Here is a 15569-nt window from a genome sequence, read left to right as displayed (position 1 = left end):
GTTACTAGTTTTTCAGGAAAAGAGACATACCTGCTAAAAGCAACAGCTCTGCACACAGGGCTGTAGGAAGCTGCTGGGACTACAACAGCAATGTAACAAACACAACATAGGATGACCTTTTTTTTTTTTTTAAATTGCTGCTGCAATACTTTACTTTAAAAAAAAAAAAAAAACCCAGAAAACCAAAAACCAGATTTCCACATGATTTCGTAAGAGAAAGAGTCCACTGCTTTGTGTGAAAGAAGGGTCATCCTGGCGGTGGAAGGACTGGGAATGTCAATTATGATATGCGAGACTGATACCAAGTTTAGGATGCGTTTCACAGCACCCAGTGGGCTCCTGGTGGGCGGGATCCTGCTCTCTAGCTGTATCCGGAGCTCTTTTCTGGTGGCATTTTAAAAAACGTAGCTGGAGCGGAGTCAGTGGCTTTCTCTGCGGCAGAGGTCCTGACCAACCACTCGGGGTTTGGAGATTTCGGGACCTGTGATGCTGGCGTGCTTGGTTCCGCTCCATCCACGTGAACTGGTAAGGTGGTTACAATGAAAGGAAGGAAGAAAAGATCAAGGGGAGACAAATTAGAATCAGAGACACTGCAATGCACAAATCTCGGAATGTTTTTATTTTTTAACCTATGAATCCAAGTGGCTACACAGGTTTTTTTTTCCCTTTCCAAAAATACATACATACATACATAAAGGCAAATTTCAGAGAGAGAGTAAATATTTCTCTACCCGAGAAAACGGGTTGAACAGAAGAAATAAATTCAGTCATACAAATTCGTAAGATAGTCATGATCACTTATCGAGCACTCACGAGCCATGCACTGTGCTATGTAAGTACTGTCCAACCAGAATCTGATTTCCTAATGCAAACCCTTCCAAGTAGGATTGTCATCTCCATTTTCTCAATCAAAAACTGAGGCAGAGAGACAGCAGATACACTGCTCCGGGACACAAAAGAGCTAGTTAAGTAGCAAGATTTAAACTCAGATACTGGACGTCAAGCCCTTAGGCTCTTTCTGTTACATCCCATGCCTCCAGTAACACAGCATTTCCAATAAATAGCATATCATAAGAAAATCACACAATCAGGCCCAGTGTTTTTCAACAAGGACACCAAAGACATTCTGGACATGATAATCACTGCTTGTGCAGGGTTGTGCTGTGTATTTTAGGACACTTACCATTCTGGACCCCATCCACTGAACGCCAAAAGGACTCCTCAGTCATTGTGATGATCAAACACTGTCCTCACATTTCCAAATGCCCCCTGAGCTGAGTGGTACAAACCACCATCACGCCCACTGCTTGAGAGTAAATGAATATACACTAAAATACAGCAAAATCTAGAAAATTTTCGTTTTTACCTTGTCACTCAATTAATTTCACTCCTAGAAATGTAACTAGAACAGTAATTTTCAAGTTGTAGGCCATGACCAGTCCTTTTCTTCTTAATGGAAAGGAATAGGAGAGGTCAGAGCGAACCCATATTTCATATTTACACATACACTCACATATTCAAACAGGAATTTCTTACTGTGAGTTACTGCAAAAAACAATCCACAGGCTACTACTCTGTGGCATATACAAGAGGCTCTTGAGGGCAACAGCTTTCAAACATTTTGGAACCTCAACCATGGCAGCAAGAAATACATTTGACACCACAACCCAAATCTCTGTCTCTCCCTCTCACACAAACACACACACGTGGGCACGCACTCACTCACTCACATTTGGCTGAAAATAAATTTCACAAAACTGTATTTACCGTTACTATATGGTATTCAACCACAGTGGGGGGAAACCCCTTATCCTAGGGAAACTGGGTTTTTTTGTTCTATATTTTTTTACTATATTTTTTAAACTATAATATTATTTTACTACAGTAAAATACACGTAACACAAAATTCACCAATTTAATCATTTTTACGGGTACAGTTCCGTGGCATTTACGTATATTCGCACTGCTGTACAAGCATCACCACTATCCACATCCAGAACTTCTTGACTGGCCCAAAGGGAAGACTGTACCTGTTAAACAGTAACTGCTACTCTCCTCCTTCCCCTTTCTGTCTGCACGTATTTGACCATTCGAGGTACCTCACACAACTGGGATCACGCAGGATTTATCCTTCTGTGCCTGGCTCATTGCCTTTAGTATTATGTCTTCACCTGTGCTGTAGCATGTCAGAGTCTCCTTCCTTTCCAAGGCCAAATAATACTGCCCTATATGTATAAACCACATTTTATTTATTGATTTATCCAGCAATGGACACATGGGTGGTTTCCACGTTTCAGTTCCTGTGAATAATGCTGCTATGAACATAGATGTACGAATTATTTGTTTGAATCCACGCTTTCAATCCCTTTGGGTAAATACTCAGAAGCAGAACTGCTGCAGCATATGGTAGTCCCGGGCTTAAAACTGTGATGAGCCACAACCCTGGGCCCCATGGCGGCTGAACTATTTTACGTTCCCACCGGCAACACCCAAGGGTTCTGATTTCTCTCCATCTTTCCTAACATTTCTGTGTTTTCTGGTCCTTAACAGAGCCATCCTAAGGAGTGTGAAACAGCCCAGAAACACTTCTGCACACGTTCTCCCAGAGAACACTGCGGTATTTTTCACAGTGGCATAAAATGGGATATAATCCAAATGTCCATCAGGAATGTTTAATTATAGTGTACTCAGCACAGTCATACAATGGAACACCGTATGTATATGGCAGTAAAAAAAAAAAAAAAAGGATTTTAGCAGGAGAAATCATGAATGAATCTCAAAACATAACTCGGTAAAACTTATAACTTATAAAATAAGACATTCCATTTACACAAGCCTCCAAAGAATGCTAACTAGACAATATATTGCTTAGAGAGCTATATATGTCTGTTAAAGCTAGCTGAAAAAAATCCCCAAAGAATGATAAATGATTAACAAAAAAGCCTATTCACATAACAAAAAAACCATATGAGGATAATGGTTACCTATGAGGACAGTGGGAAAATTGTAAAGGTGATGTTCATGTTCTTTTTTTTTTTTTTTTTTAAGATTTTATTTATTTGACAGAGAGAAATCACAAGTAGGCAGAGAGGCAGGCAGAGAGAGAGAGAGGAGGAAGCAGGCTCCCTGCGGAGCAGAGAGCCCGATGTGGGGCTCGATCCCAGGACCCTGAGATCATGACCTGAGCCGAAGGCAGAGGCTTTAACCCACTGAGCCACCCAGGTGCCCAAAGGTGATGTTCATGTTCTTGAAGTGGATGGTAGGTACAAAGATATTTGCTATTATTGTTTTTCTTGACACCTTACCTATTTTCCACAAATAGTCTTTTATAGCCCTTCAATATTTACTATAAAGCATTTTTAACTTTAAAAACCATTTGAACTTTAAAATAAAAATAAAAAGAGGCAATAAGAATCTGTCCTATGACACCTGAGATAAGGGCGAACCTACAATGGAACTACTGAATCCAATCACAGGGTTTTAGAATAACTTTTAGAATAACTGTTTCAACTTTAAGATTCTACTCACTTATTCATATAAGAAACGCCAAGTGAGGTCCTTCTCTGTGCTGAGTATTATTTTAGATGCTCAGGTTTCAGAAGTGAGCAAAACAGATAAAAATTCCTGCTCTTGCAAATGCACCTCTAGCATCACTGGCCTGGTATTTGGAATCTGATGTAACTAGTTAACAGATTAACTGCTGAGTACCCTTCCAACGGATGCCCGAAGCACACATAACCTACCCCGGAGACAGGAAGGTCAGAAGAGGCTTTGGGGATGGCCAAAATAGGGCTCTGAATATAATGTCTTATCCTCCCCCGATTCTCCTTTACCTAAACCCACATGTTTAATTTTTGAAAGAATGGGATTTGTACACCAAAGGCTCCATTCTTGTCATTCATCTCACCGACATGAAATCTGGTTTTCATCTGAGTTCCTTGTGCTTCTTATAGCCACTTCATCTCAAATCTTAGAGAAAATAACCCATTTTTTTCTTTTCCAAGTACATTCTTTAAGAGCACAGAGGGCCATCCCACTTCAGCGTGAGTTACAGACTTGCCCTATTCTGGTGTTACTGAAACAGAAGCAGGTTTACATGGTTACTCGCTAAAATCCAAGGGTGGCTCTGTGTACCAGATACCTGGGTAGGTTATAAAGTCATAAAGGGAAGGGCGTGGAGATAAAAAGGAAAAAAAGATGCTGCCCTTTCAAGAAGGACCTACTTGACCACGCTAATGAAAAGCTCTGTTTCCCTGGCCTTTCCTGAGAGTTAATATAAAAAGACAAGGAAGACAAGCTACTCCTTTCTGCTCTTCACCTCTCCAGCCTTATTACTATCTTTAAATTCAGTCAATCTCAACTCAAAACTTTCCACCAGTGGGGGAGGGGGAAGGGAAAAGATTTGTGGCTGCATGTTTAAGAAAGAAGCTGAATTCATCACAGTGACAGGGGAGAGTGTTGGCAGAGATCTGAGCTATTTATTCTTTTAGGAAAATCCTATAAAGAATGACACAAGGAAGCCTCTATCTGCAGTCTTGTTCATCACACTGGTGAAGAGTTCGATAACAGATGTATGCAGTAGCGTGATTTAGTGCCAGGAGCTGGCCCCTGATGTGTATTAATACAGCGGCAAAGCAGAACGCACCTCTCTTCATCACTCATTTCTATAAAAGAGGTGGAATCCGAGATGGCCCGATGTTAGGCAGAGCAAGCCCATTTGTTCTACTGACTGATGGCGCGGGCTCGGGCTATGTCCTTCACCTCCACGGGGCACTCAGGTTGTGGATAGAAAAAAAAAGAAAATGTTAAGTGAAGCAGACCTTAGTCAACAAGTGAGAGGAGGAGTTGGGCTCAGGAGGAGAAATGTTTAATGCCCAAACCTTGTTTAATCCCTCCCAGTAACATTTCCTGATTTGGGTATGGAACAAGGTTTTTAAACTCTACTCACAGCTCTTGTCTTATGAACAACTAAAAGCTAAAAATAGAAGCTAGATATTGAGGGGGGGGAAGAAAAGAACAAAAGATAGAAGAAGGGAGACTGCTGTAATGCTTCCAATACCGTAGACTGGATTTTGATGTAGTCAGTTAAGAACCAATGCTATCTTACACAACATAGAACACCTAAAGTGTGGAAGAGGGAAGCTCTCGAAGTCATAGGAAAACTGATTTGAACTTGGCTTGCAACTTATCATCCATGTGACTTTGGAGAAGTGATTTAACCTCTGCAAGCTTCAATTTTCTCATGTGTAAATTAGGAATAAAAACAGCATCTACCCTTTAAGTTGTTGCAAAGATTAAGTGAAATAATACAGGCAAAGTAATCAGCTCAGGCCATGGCCCTGTAGAAATCACTGGAAAAAATTCACTGTAAGTATCAGATGTATGATTAAGATTGTCCAGTAAGAACCATTACCAAGCAGCAACCCTAAAGAGAAGCTGAAAGAGGTCAATTTTAAAGTATGCTAACACCTACTGAGTTAAGGGAGAGAGAAAGAATTCCCTATCTCTCTGAGGTCTATTATTCACTCATCAATCAACTGTTCTGATCTATATAATATATAGTATTTTCTAAAGAAAATACAATATCTATGATATACTCAATTTCCTCAGAGTGAATCCACTATCATCAAGAAAATAACTGGGTATTTCTGATAGGTCCTACAAAGAGATGTGCTCTTTTTGTCTGGAGAAATTCCTCAACTGCACTGAAGTAACACAAAAATTTCCTCGTTACTGATTATGTTTAACTGTCTTCTTCTAACTCCAAAGAAAAATACTGATAAACATCCAATATTCTTTCTGATATAATGACTACCCCCCATTTTTTAAGGATAATATATGTAAAGAGCATAAATCATAAACATACAGCTCAATGAATTTTTACATATGATATACCCATGTAATTCTTATGCCGTTGATGAGATACAGCATTTCTCAGAAGCAGAAGACTTCTGATTACGTCCTCTCCTAGTCACTAACCCTCACCAAAGATAACCGCTATTTTGGTTTCCAAACAACTGGTTTTGGCCAGGAAACTGAAAGGTTTTAACTTGAAAAACAGTTTAATTAGAAAGTTCATGACTGGTAAAGTATTAGCTCTCTATTACACATAAAAACAGTGCGAATGTACTGTATCGTGTGCCAAATAAAAAAGGAAATAAATCCATGTTTGGCTACTGACTATACCATCACCCTAACTGGATTTTCATTAACACAGACCTAATTTCCTATCTGTGCTAGAACAAAAGCACAAATGACTGCGGATTGTGGATTGTGGAACACCGGGATTCAGACTCAAAAAGCCACATGACACAGTGAAAAAACACAGACTTCAGGGTTAGAGAGAACTAGGTTGGGATTCTTAAAATGTGTGTGACCTTGGGCAAATTACTTCTCACATTCTCATCTTCCTAAGTAGAATGGAAATAAAATGACCTACCTTATCATAAAGGTTAGATGAAAAGGTATATAAAACATAATTTAGTGCCCGACACACAGTAGGTGCTCAATAAATGAAAATTACATACAGTTACCTGCATTTGGGCTGGACAGAGATGCTGTGGCCACAGGTTTCCGCTTCCTCTTGATGTCACGTGAACATGGGGGTCCCAAATGTATGTTTGCCTGTCTACAGATGTAAGAAAAAAAAAACATTGTTTGCACTTTGTAATTCTTATTGTAAGACATTATGTTCAGCCTAAATAAAATCCTTGACCCATAATAGACAGACACTAATAAGACAGGCACCATTCTTTGTCATCAAGTGTCAAGCACAAGATTATTCAGAATTAATCATAACTCATTCTTCATGCACAATATAGACCCATTATAAACTTTTTACCTAATTTCAGAATAGCAGACAGTCGAGATTAATTTCAATAAATGTGTTTCATTACATGCTGATTTTTGTACAATTATTTTTCATAAAAACTATAACTGCAATTGTTCTAAACTCACTAATGAAATACCTACTCCCAAGTGGTAATATATTGAAAAGTTTAATGCTGCATGAACACAGAAATTTGCATAGAATTTTAATAGGAATTTTAACCCTTCTGTTGCTACAATCTGGATTTTTAATAGTGTTTGTATCACAAGTTAAGTAAGTTTGATTTCTGTGATTTTTAAAAAAATTACTTGCTAATAATATATTCCCTCATCTGAATATTCAACTTATATTAAAAACAAAACAGTGGGTATTCCAAAGCTGGAAAAAAGCAAAAGACTGAAAGACAATGAACCTCATACTGAAACAGCTGGTCACTACATTAGTTGCCTACTTCCTCCTTCCTCAAACTAGACAGATCCTACCGCTGATTAAGGACCAAGCTGATTATCACCTTTATACAAAGCTTTCCTTGAACATTCAAGGCCTTACTTGAAACATATATCTTGTTTCCCTAATGAGGCTTAATCTCCTTGAGAACAGGGACCATGTTTATACTTCTTTGGTAATTTTCCAATGATCCACCAACCTCAGCACAAGGCACTCCGCTGACGGCCATTAAATATCTGTTGACAAGAACTGATAGAGATGAGTAAAAGCTTTAAAAACCAAGTAGCCAACTGTACACTTAAAGTGGTTAAAATGGCAAATTCTGTATCCTGTATATTTTACCACAATTTTTTAAAAAATAGCCAGAGTCCGTAACATATAAAAAGGAATCTAATAAAATTATACCAGATGAACTCCAAATTGGTAGTCCTAGCTTGGGGAGTAAGTCTCATGACTAAATGATCGTAAAACTAGAACTTCAGTCAAATCTAAGGGCACCCAGCTAATAAAGCACCAAGACAAATACTGAATGGACAAATTTTCCTATTAAGAGGGCCCCCAATCTGACAACTTCCATAGTTCAAAAGCGTGCATGTATATAGTTCTTTTCTCTACATGCAAAAGCTTAAGAATCAATTCACTTTATAAATGAGAAAAGAATTTAACTGCAATCGTAAGATTTTTGGAATGCAAAGAGCACTACAATAGGCAGAGATTTACAGTATAAAATTCCATCCAAGTCACCGCGTATTGATACGTCTCTCCTGTATACGGAAAAAGAGTTAACTTTTGAGTATCCCATGAATAGTTAATTCTGAATGCCCAAAGTGAAATGTAAATTTAAATGTGTAAATTAGGGGAAAACAGTTCATTTTTCATAACTTAGCAATGTCCTGGGACTAAATCAACATGTTGATTTAATAGTAAGAAACACAGATGACAGAATATCAAAGGTAGACAGGCCTTCAGTCTCAATGGAAAGAAGGTAATTCCTCTGAAGCCAAAAACACAGACAGAAAAGAGAGTGACCCTACAGAATTTTGGCTTCTGTGAAAACAAGAGAAATATACAGAAATGTACAGAATAGGGCTTCCATCTTTTCCATGAACAAGGTACTTGAGTACACACAGATTCAAACTCAAAAACTGGTCACTTTAATCCAATCATGCTGCTCCTGAAGCACTTCAGAGAGAAACAAGTCAAATAAAGGGTAACAGTATATATTCATGCTTCTTTCTTCTTTACCTTAAGGACTCCCCAAATCTTTTTAGCTTAAACGTTAACATCCTTTCTTCAAACTAAACTCTGTTATTAGACGTCGAGATAGTGGTTACCCTTGAGCTGGGTGACAGAGGGGAGGAGGGACAGTGACTAAACAAAGCACCAGGAGCTTTGGCGGTTCTTTCTGATAATGTTCTGTTTCTGGATCTGGATGAGGGTTACCTGAATGTGACTTCATTATCCTTCATTAAACAGTTCAATTAAGGGGCACCTGGGTGACTCAGTCCATTAAGTGTCGGCCTTCAGCTCAGGTCATGATCCTGGGATTCCGGGATCCTGGGATCAAGCCCCAAATTGGGCTCCCTGCTCAGCAGGGAGTCTGCTTCTTCCTCTCCTTTCCCCCTCTTCCTTCCCGCCCCGCCCTCCACACGCTATCTCCTTCTCTTTCAAATAAATAAAATCTTTAAAAAAAAAAAGTTTAATTAAAAAAATGCAGAACATTCTTTTTTTCGTTTCCTCTATTTTCTTCATTGCTTCTTCAAGATCAATGTAAAATGCTGAATTTTATGAGACAGATGCAAAATGAAAAGTGTAAGAAAAGTATTCAAAAGAGTTTTAAGATATTAACACTGAGTATCCACTGGGGCTGAACGAAATAAATACTGCCTTTTATTTACACACCATCCATCATTTTCACAGCTCTGCATGTTCGATAGATGTCAGTAAGACCATATCATCCCTCCTTTATTGACCTAGTCGGTAACATTTATCTCACATTTTCAAGAAATGACACATTTAGGAATAAAAAGATGGAATCATTTATGTACGAAAATATTTACATTTTTAATCACTTTAAATGGAAATAGGGTGCTTTTTAAAATGCTTATTTGTTTTAGTAAAATGAAAGTAAGTATTACTTATACCTACCATGATGCATCTAGATTATTACACGGCCCTCACTACATCTGGCAGCATCCTTAGGGGGCTACTGTGGACACAAAGGCTCAGGTGGTCCTTCCCATGCCCCGCCCCTCTGGGCCCTGGTTCCCAGATCCCCACACTGCCCTGCTCCATGATGGCAAGGGCTTCAGGGTTAATTGTCCCTACATTAAATGACCCCTGACCGCCAAGCCTCCAGACTGTTAACTTGTTTCTGCGGTAAATGATCTACTTCTACTACCCCACTCCCACTTTTTTTTTTTTTTAAAGATTAATTTATTTACTTACTTACTTGACAGAGGAGAGATCACAAGTAGCCAGAGCAGCAGGAAGAAAGAGAAATGATCTACCACCCCATTCCCACTCTTTTTTTATTTTTAAGATTTATTTATTTATTTATTTGACACAGAGAGAGAGAGAAAGAGAGAGAGAAATATCACAAGTAGGCAGGGCAGCAGGTGGGGTTGGGGGGCAGGCTCCCTGCTGAGCAGAAAGCCCAATGTGGGGCTCAATCCCAGGACCCTGAGATCATGACCTGAGCCTAAGGCAGAGGTTTCACCCACTGAGCCACCCAGGTGCCCCTATTCCCACTCTTAATTGTTAGCCTGAACATGCTAAAATCCTTTAAATTTTGTAAATTCCTCTGGTGATAACTTAGGAAAGAACTAAAGGCTTTCTAAGGAACCCAGGTAATAAAGCTTACGAAGTCAACCACCTTATTTTGCTGTAAAAGTACTTTTTGCCTGGACTATTTCCTTTCTACCCTGGGGTTTTTCTGCATCTTTCATTGTTCACTGCTTTTACTGAGGTGAGACAGTCCCTTCCCTAAAGGACCTTGTAGCCTAGTCCTATTTCCAGCCACACAGCTTTTCTAGTTAGAATCTGGATAACAGAGAAACTGAGGCAGGGATAAAGAGAAGCCACATTCATTCCTAGAATTCAGTTTAATGCTCCTTCCCTCTTAACACATTTCTCTTAGGACCGTTTCCAGGTTGGAGAGCTATTTTGTAAGGAGTTAAATAACATCACACCTTAGGTCTGAATACAGAAGAGATACTTGTCTCTCCCTACATCCCTTCCTAGCAAAGATCTGGGAAAGGAAGAAAAGAAACAGTCAAATTATAACACAGAACAGCAAGACATTTTCCTTCTTTTTGGTTTTAAGTGAACACTAGAAATGAAGACTTCACAGCTTGGGAAAAATCTATTTTTCCTTTTGAGGGCTTTGTCTGCCTTGGAAAAACCTTAGAGGACAGAGAGGGAAGAAAACCCAGAAGCTTGGAGACTGAGAGCCTCGGAAAATCACAGAGGAAGCTGAGTGCTTAGTGCAAGAAGACTCAAAGGAGACAGGAAATGGAAGTTGCCATCTGTATAGCACATTCCGAACATGAGGATACCCTGTTCGGGAGTGGAGAATAATCCGTGTGGTGCTGGAAGGGCCCCCTGTGTTATTTTTGGGAACCTGAGCATAGGAGTATGCACCTGCTGCAGCTACAGCTTCCTAATCAGAGGCAGTTCCAGTTTTTGTGTGTCCCCAAATAATTCAGCATCAGTAACTCCAGACATAAAGACTGAAAGAAAGGGAAACAAAATAAAATATTGACCTCTCCCCACCCTCATTTTCACTCAGGTGTATTTGGCTCCCTTTCTTTAATTTGTGTTATTTTATTCATACAGTATGTCTGTCTACTCTCACAAGACAGAAACTGAAAGGGGTCAACACACAAGCAGCTCTCACAGAGGACAGGGAAAGTCAGAGCTTCCCCTTCTTGCCAATACATGGTAGGTAGAAAGGGTAGAAGACTTAACAAGATTTTTAAGAGCAGTATGTAGTCGTTCCTGCACTGCAAATCATGTACTGTGTGTGGAGGGAGGGGATCTTTCAACGATGCAGGGAGCAAAAGGCTAAGTATCACTTAAGCTGAAATTTCCACCAAGTCAAAACTCCTTTCTCAATTGGAGTGGCAATGTTATCAGAATCACGTAAGGAGACTTTTACGAAACACGCATGCCCCCTCCATGCTGGGGTGAGAGAAGAACCAATAATACGCTTACTCTGAAATTTCTCCTCAGGTAATTCCAATAAGCTTCTACCTGCTGTGAAAAGTACTGAGTTAAAAAATAAAAAAGAAAAAAGAAAGAAAGAAATGCCAAATTCTCAAAGCCAAACTAGTTAATAAAAAAGATCCAAAAATTTAACCTAAAAAATAACAGAATGATTAAATGAAAATGAACTAAAATAAAAACGCTGTTCCCTAGTATACAATTACCCTAGTTGAAAAGAAAAGGCTATCCTGGTTCTGTTTCATCTGATCTGGGCCTCAGAGTTCTTGGGGCACTCCTCCTTTCATAGCCCAAGTCTTTCCCCTAAATGCACCCCATTCAGCAGCACTGGCCAAAAGGAACTGATGATGGGGCGGGGGTGCAGGGAGTCAGCATTAAAAGCAGAAAAATACATTCTTTAAAAATTCTTACTCCAGGAAAAGTAACTAAATTCATTTCATAGATGTGAAGGTGAATGCTGAAGATTAGCAATTAATTGAAAGAGTATTCTCTATATCTACACATAAACACAACATTTCTCTTTCAGTTTTTAGTGGAGGTAACTGAGAGATCAGGTGCGTTGTTAAACGGCAGGGTTACTTAGGAAACTGGGCAGATCACTATGTCCCTAGGGCAGGAATGTACTTTTAGGAGGAAAAAAAATTACTTTGAGAAATACATGCATGTTTAATAGAACCAATGTTGGGAAAAATATAACTGAAGTGGCTGCTTTAGATTTAAGAACAAAGATGTTTAGAGTCACTCCTAAGGAGTGAAAACAGACTTTATCTTCCAATGGCAAGCCAATTTAAGGAAGAATTCACCTTCAAAAATTCACTCGTTTTAAAAACCCATTGAAAAGTTCACGTTTTTAATACAGGAAATAAAAATAAAATTTATTGTGAGAATGTACTTATTTGCTGTATTTTTTTTCTTAAGCACATACAAACAAGTAGTATCAGAAAAAAAAATTATTGATATTGCTAAGGACCAAAGGTCATATATATCATATATTCCAATTATTCTCCTTAATTACCAATCTATTCCCCTCAATTATTGTTAACACAAATTTATGGAGGCCTACCCTGTGTAAAGCACTCTGATGATATGGACAGGGTACACACAAATGACCGGGCCGAGGGCCTGACCACCCGGAGCTCACAGCATAGTGAGAAGGCCGATGCGTAAAGAGCGAAAAGATACTAAGACCCTGAGCTGTAATCAAAGAACAAAGTGCCAGGGTACAATGAAGGAAATGAGGATCAAGTCTAGGGAAGTAGAAAGGCCCCTTCCTCACATGTGATTTTATCTTCAGGGTTAATGGACATTTATGAAACACCCAGTAGGGGAACTATTTTCTCAGATTTGCACAGAGGACAGGGGCCAGGCCTGACACTAGCAGCCGCTAGTGAGAGCAAAGCACTTCACAATTAGAGGACACAGCCAAAGCTGATCTAACAGGAAGAGATCCCAGCAATTCCAGTAGTGTTTGCACTCAAACCTAACCCTCAGCAGTCCGTGCCAAACAGCTCACTAGCGCCTGGAACTTCTCGGCACTCTCCTTCCCTCGGCCAGGCTGAGGCCGGCAGATCACGGAGCAGCTCCATGCCACCCGCAGGAGCAGCAAAGTTTTGCATCGACTGGAGAGTTGGGCCAATTACAGGGGCCAGGGAGGGAAAACACTTTCATCACTCCGCTTAGGCATAAGATGCCAGCCGGCCGAGAGGGGCTGTCAACAAGACTATCCGGTGAAGGACAAAAAATTCAAGAGCTGTGCACTCTCGGAGGGGAAGTTCCAGTAGGACTGGGCAGCTGCATGGACACGGTCCCTGCACAAACCCCCTCACACACGGCCTGAACGAAGGCGCTACGGAGGTGAGCACGGCTGCCGTGCATCACAGCAGCCCCAGCAGATAGGGGACTGATAAAAGGTTCTTTCCCCTAAGCCCTGAGGTAAAACCCGAGGCTGTTTACTATGGCTCCAAAGGTCAAAATTAATAGCGTGAATTGAGTCTTCTTCTCGCTCTTTGAAACTCCTTGTCAAGTGGCACAGCCAGCTGGGCACACAACTCTGATATGCAGATCGTAATGTTTGTGAACAGAGAAAATGAATTCCAATGAGCACAGCCCATCATATTTCAACTCTCTGATGGGCAGGAAGGTCTCTCTTTTTTATCCACTGTCCAAATGCCTCCTCTTCTATAGTCCATTTGAGGTTATTTAAGCACCCCAAGTATCTGTACAACACCCCATTAGCAAATGACTCCGGAAGCCAACTCCAAGTTTATAAAACTGCCATTATCCTAAGGACAGGGTAGGGGTAGTGGCAATGTAACATAAATAGTCGTATTAGCTACCAGTATGCTAAACAGTCAAATATGTGATTCCATTTTGATCTCCGCTAGCCCAATAAAAATGAGTATTTCCATTTTAAAGATAAGAAAATTGAGGTATAGGGGGGTTAAGGCACTTGCCCAAATAACGCCAAGGTTCTTACCCAGTACTGCCTCACGCTAATACCTGCTAACGTGAGATTAAAAACTTAAAGGAGGTCTAAGTGGAAGTGGTGATACATTACCAAATCACCCCCTGTGAAAGAAGAAAGGTCAGGGAAGTTGGGGAAAACTCAAAAATGCCACGAGACACTCAAAAACCACAAGTGGTGACTCGCGCATCATACAGAGAGCGGTAGCATTTGGTAAGTTCTAGTTACGGTTTTCTACAGCAATCACGGTAAGAAAAGCTATCCTTCACAATCAATAAATCTCTCATTTTGGGAAAAGCTGCCTCCAGCACTAGCTCCTTATTACCATTCTAGAACTGTGTCCTTGACAGCAACACCACTGCCTCTACCTGAACACCGATCACACCATCTGCTGTTTGAGCAGCAGCAACTCCTAACACCGGTAACAGGTATTACTACTTTAATACAACATCCCAATACCAGCAACCAAAACAACCAAACCGAAACAGCTGGTGTACGAAGCTCATCCACACACCCCGCCAACTATCCAGACACCCACCCAGCAAGCCCTCCCATCAGTGAATCACTGTGTGCCGGGCACTGTGCTAGACCCTGACGTTCTCTGCTTCATTTCAGAAGTCGTCCAAAGTGAAATCCAGCGTTTCACCTCCCATAAGGAATCACACACACCACCAAATCACAGAGCTCATGCTGATTACGAAATGGGATTTCCTATGAAGAAAATTACAAAGCACCGGTCACAAAATCATATGCATTTAGGGCAACAGTTCATAACCTTGGCTGTGTATTAGAGTCACCTGGGAACTGAAAAATAATGCCAATGCCTTATCCCAGATCAGTTAAATCAGAATCTTCGAGTGGGGCTGAGCATGGCTCTATTTTATAAAGCTTCTCAGGTGATTTGAAAGCGCAGTCGGAGTTGAAAAACACCAAATTCAAGTATTTCTAGAGTGGTAGTGCTGGAAACCTCACAACCCACAAATCTATCACAAAGACTCCCTTGCCCATCACTACACCTGCCATCTGGGCTGTATTAAAATGATACATCAATATAGTGCTCTCTTAAAATCAGGGTCCAATCATTACCTTGTTTATAGCAATGAAATACTAACCAAGAGAGTACCTGAGGTCATGGGCGCTCCCCCCGCCCCCTCCCTCCCACACCCCCTGCCGAGACCCAGCGCTGAATGGCTGCAGCAGTGAGAGGGTGGATGAGGGGTCCTGTCTCCTGCAGTTGAGTGTTTGGGTGAGTGGAACAGGCAATGGCCAGGCAAGAAGCAGCCTCAGCTCAGTAACCAGACAAGAGGAAACCTTCACAGTTCAGGCATGATTATCAAACTCTTTGTGCTCTTAAAGGAGAGTAATTATAGGCATGTGAAAAAAGGGAAGCACTCCCTGAGGAACTCTTCCTCACATGCTTCCCAAGAGGCACCAGGGCCATTAAAAATTCCATGATGAAGAGGAAAAACAGCCTGGGAACAGCCAGGAGGCAATACAGCAAATTAATACACCAGCCCTCCTCGGGGAAAGCTGTGATAAAACAGGAAACACTTTTCTCTTCGCAAAATAAAATTATACCACTAATGATAACATAGTCACCACACA

At 40.5% G+C, this 15569-nt stretch overlaps 1 protein-coding gene across 5 annotated transcripts in view; it reads right to left on the bottom strand.

Annotated features, from left to right (window-relative positions):
- Positions 1-273: 273 nt before the first annotated feature.
- GPATCH2L (G-patch domain containing 2 like) overlaps positions 274-15569 on the bottom strand; it is a 51602-nt gene continuing 36306 nt past the window's right edge. For 2 of the 5 annotated variants that reach the window (XM_032846252.1, XM_032846251.1), the window contains exons 9-11: positions 6534-6628; positions 2172-2225; positions 274-522 (exon numbers count right to left, since the gene is read on the bottom strand). In XM_032846252.1, coding sequence (XP_032702143.1) covers positions 362-522; positions 2172-2225; positions 6534-6628 — 310 coding nt within the window. In that variant the 3' untranslated portion in view covers positions 274-361. Of the gene's footprint in view, positions 523-2171; positions 2226-4645; positions 4774-6533; positions 6629-15569 lie in introns of all 5 variants that reach the window. The other 3 variants (XM_032846255.1, XM_032846253.1, XM_032846256.1) reach the window with 2 other exon arrangements.

This window comes from Lontra canadensis, unplaced genomic scaffold, assembly GCF_010015895.1.
Source record: "Lontra canadensis isolate GAN:19392208 unplaced genomic scaffold, GSC_riverotter_1.0 scaffold173, whole genome shotgun sequence".
In the NCBI taxonomy this organism is placed as follows: Eukaryota; Metazoa; Chordata; class Mammalia; order Carnivora; family Mustelidae; genus Lontra; species Lontra canadensis.
This window is presented reverse-complemented; position numbering and strand designations above follow the sequence as displayed.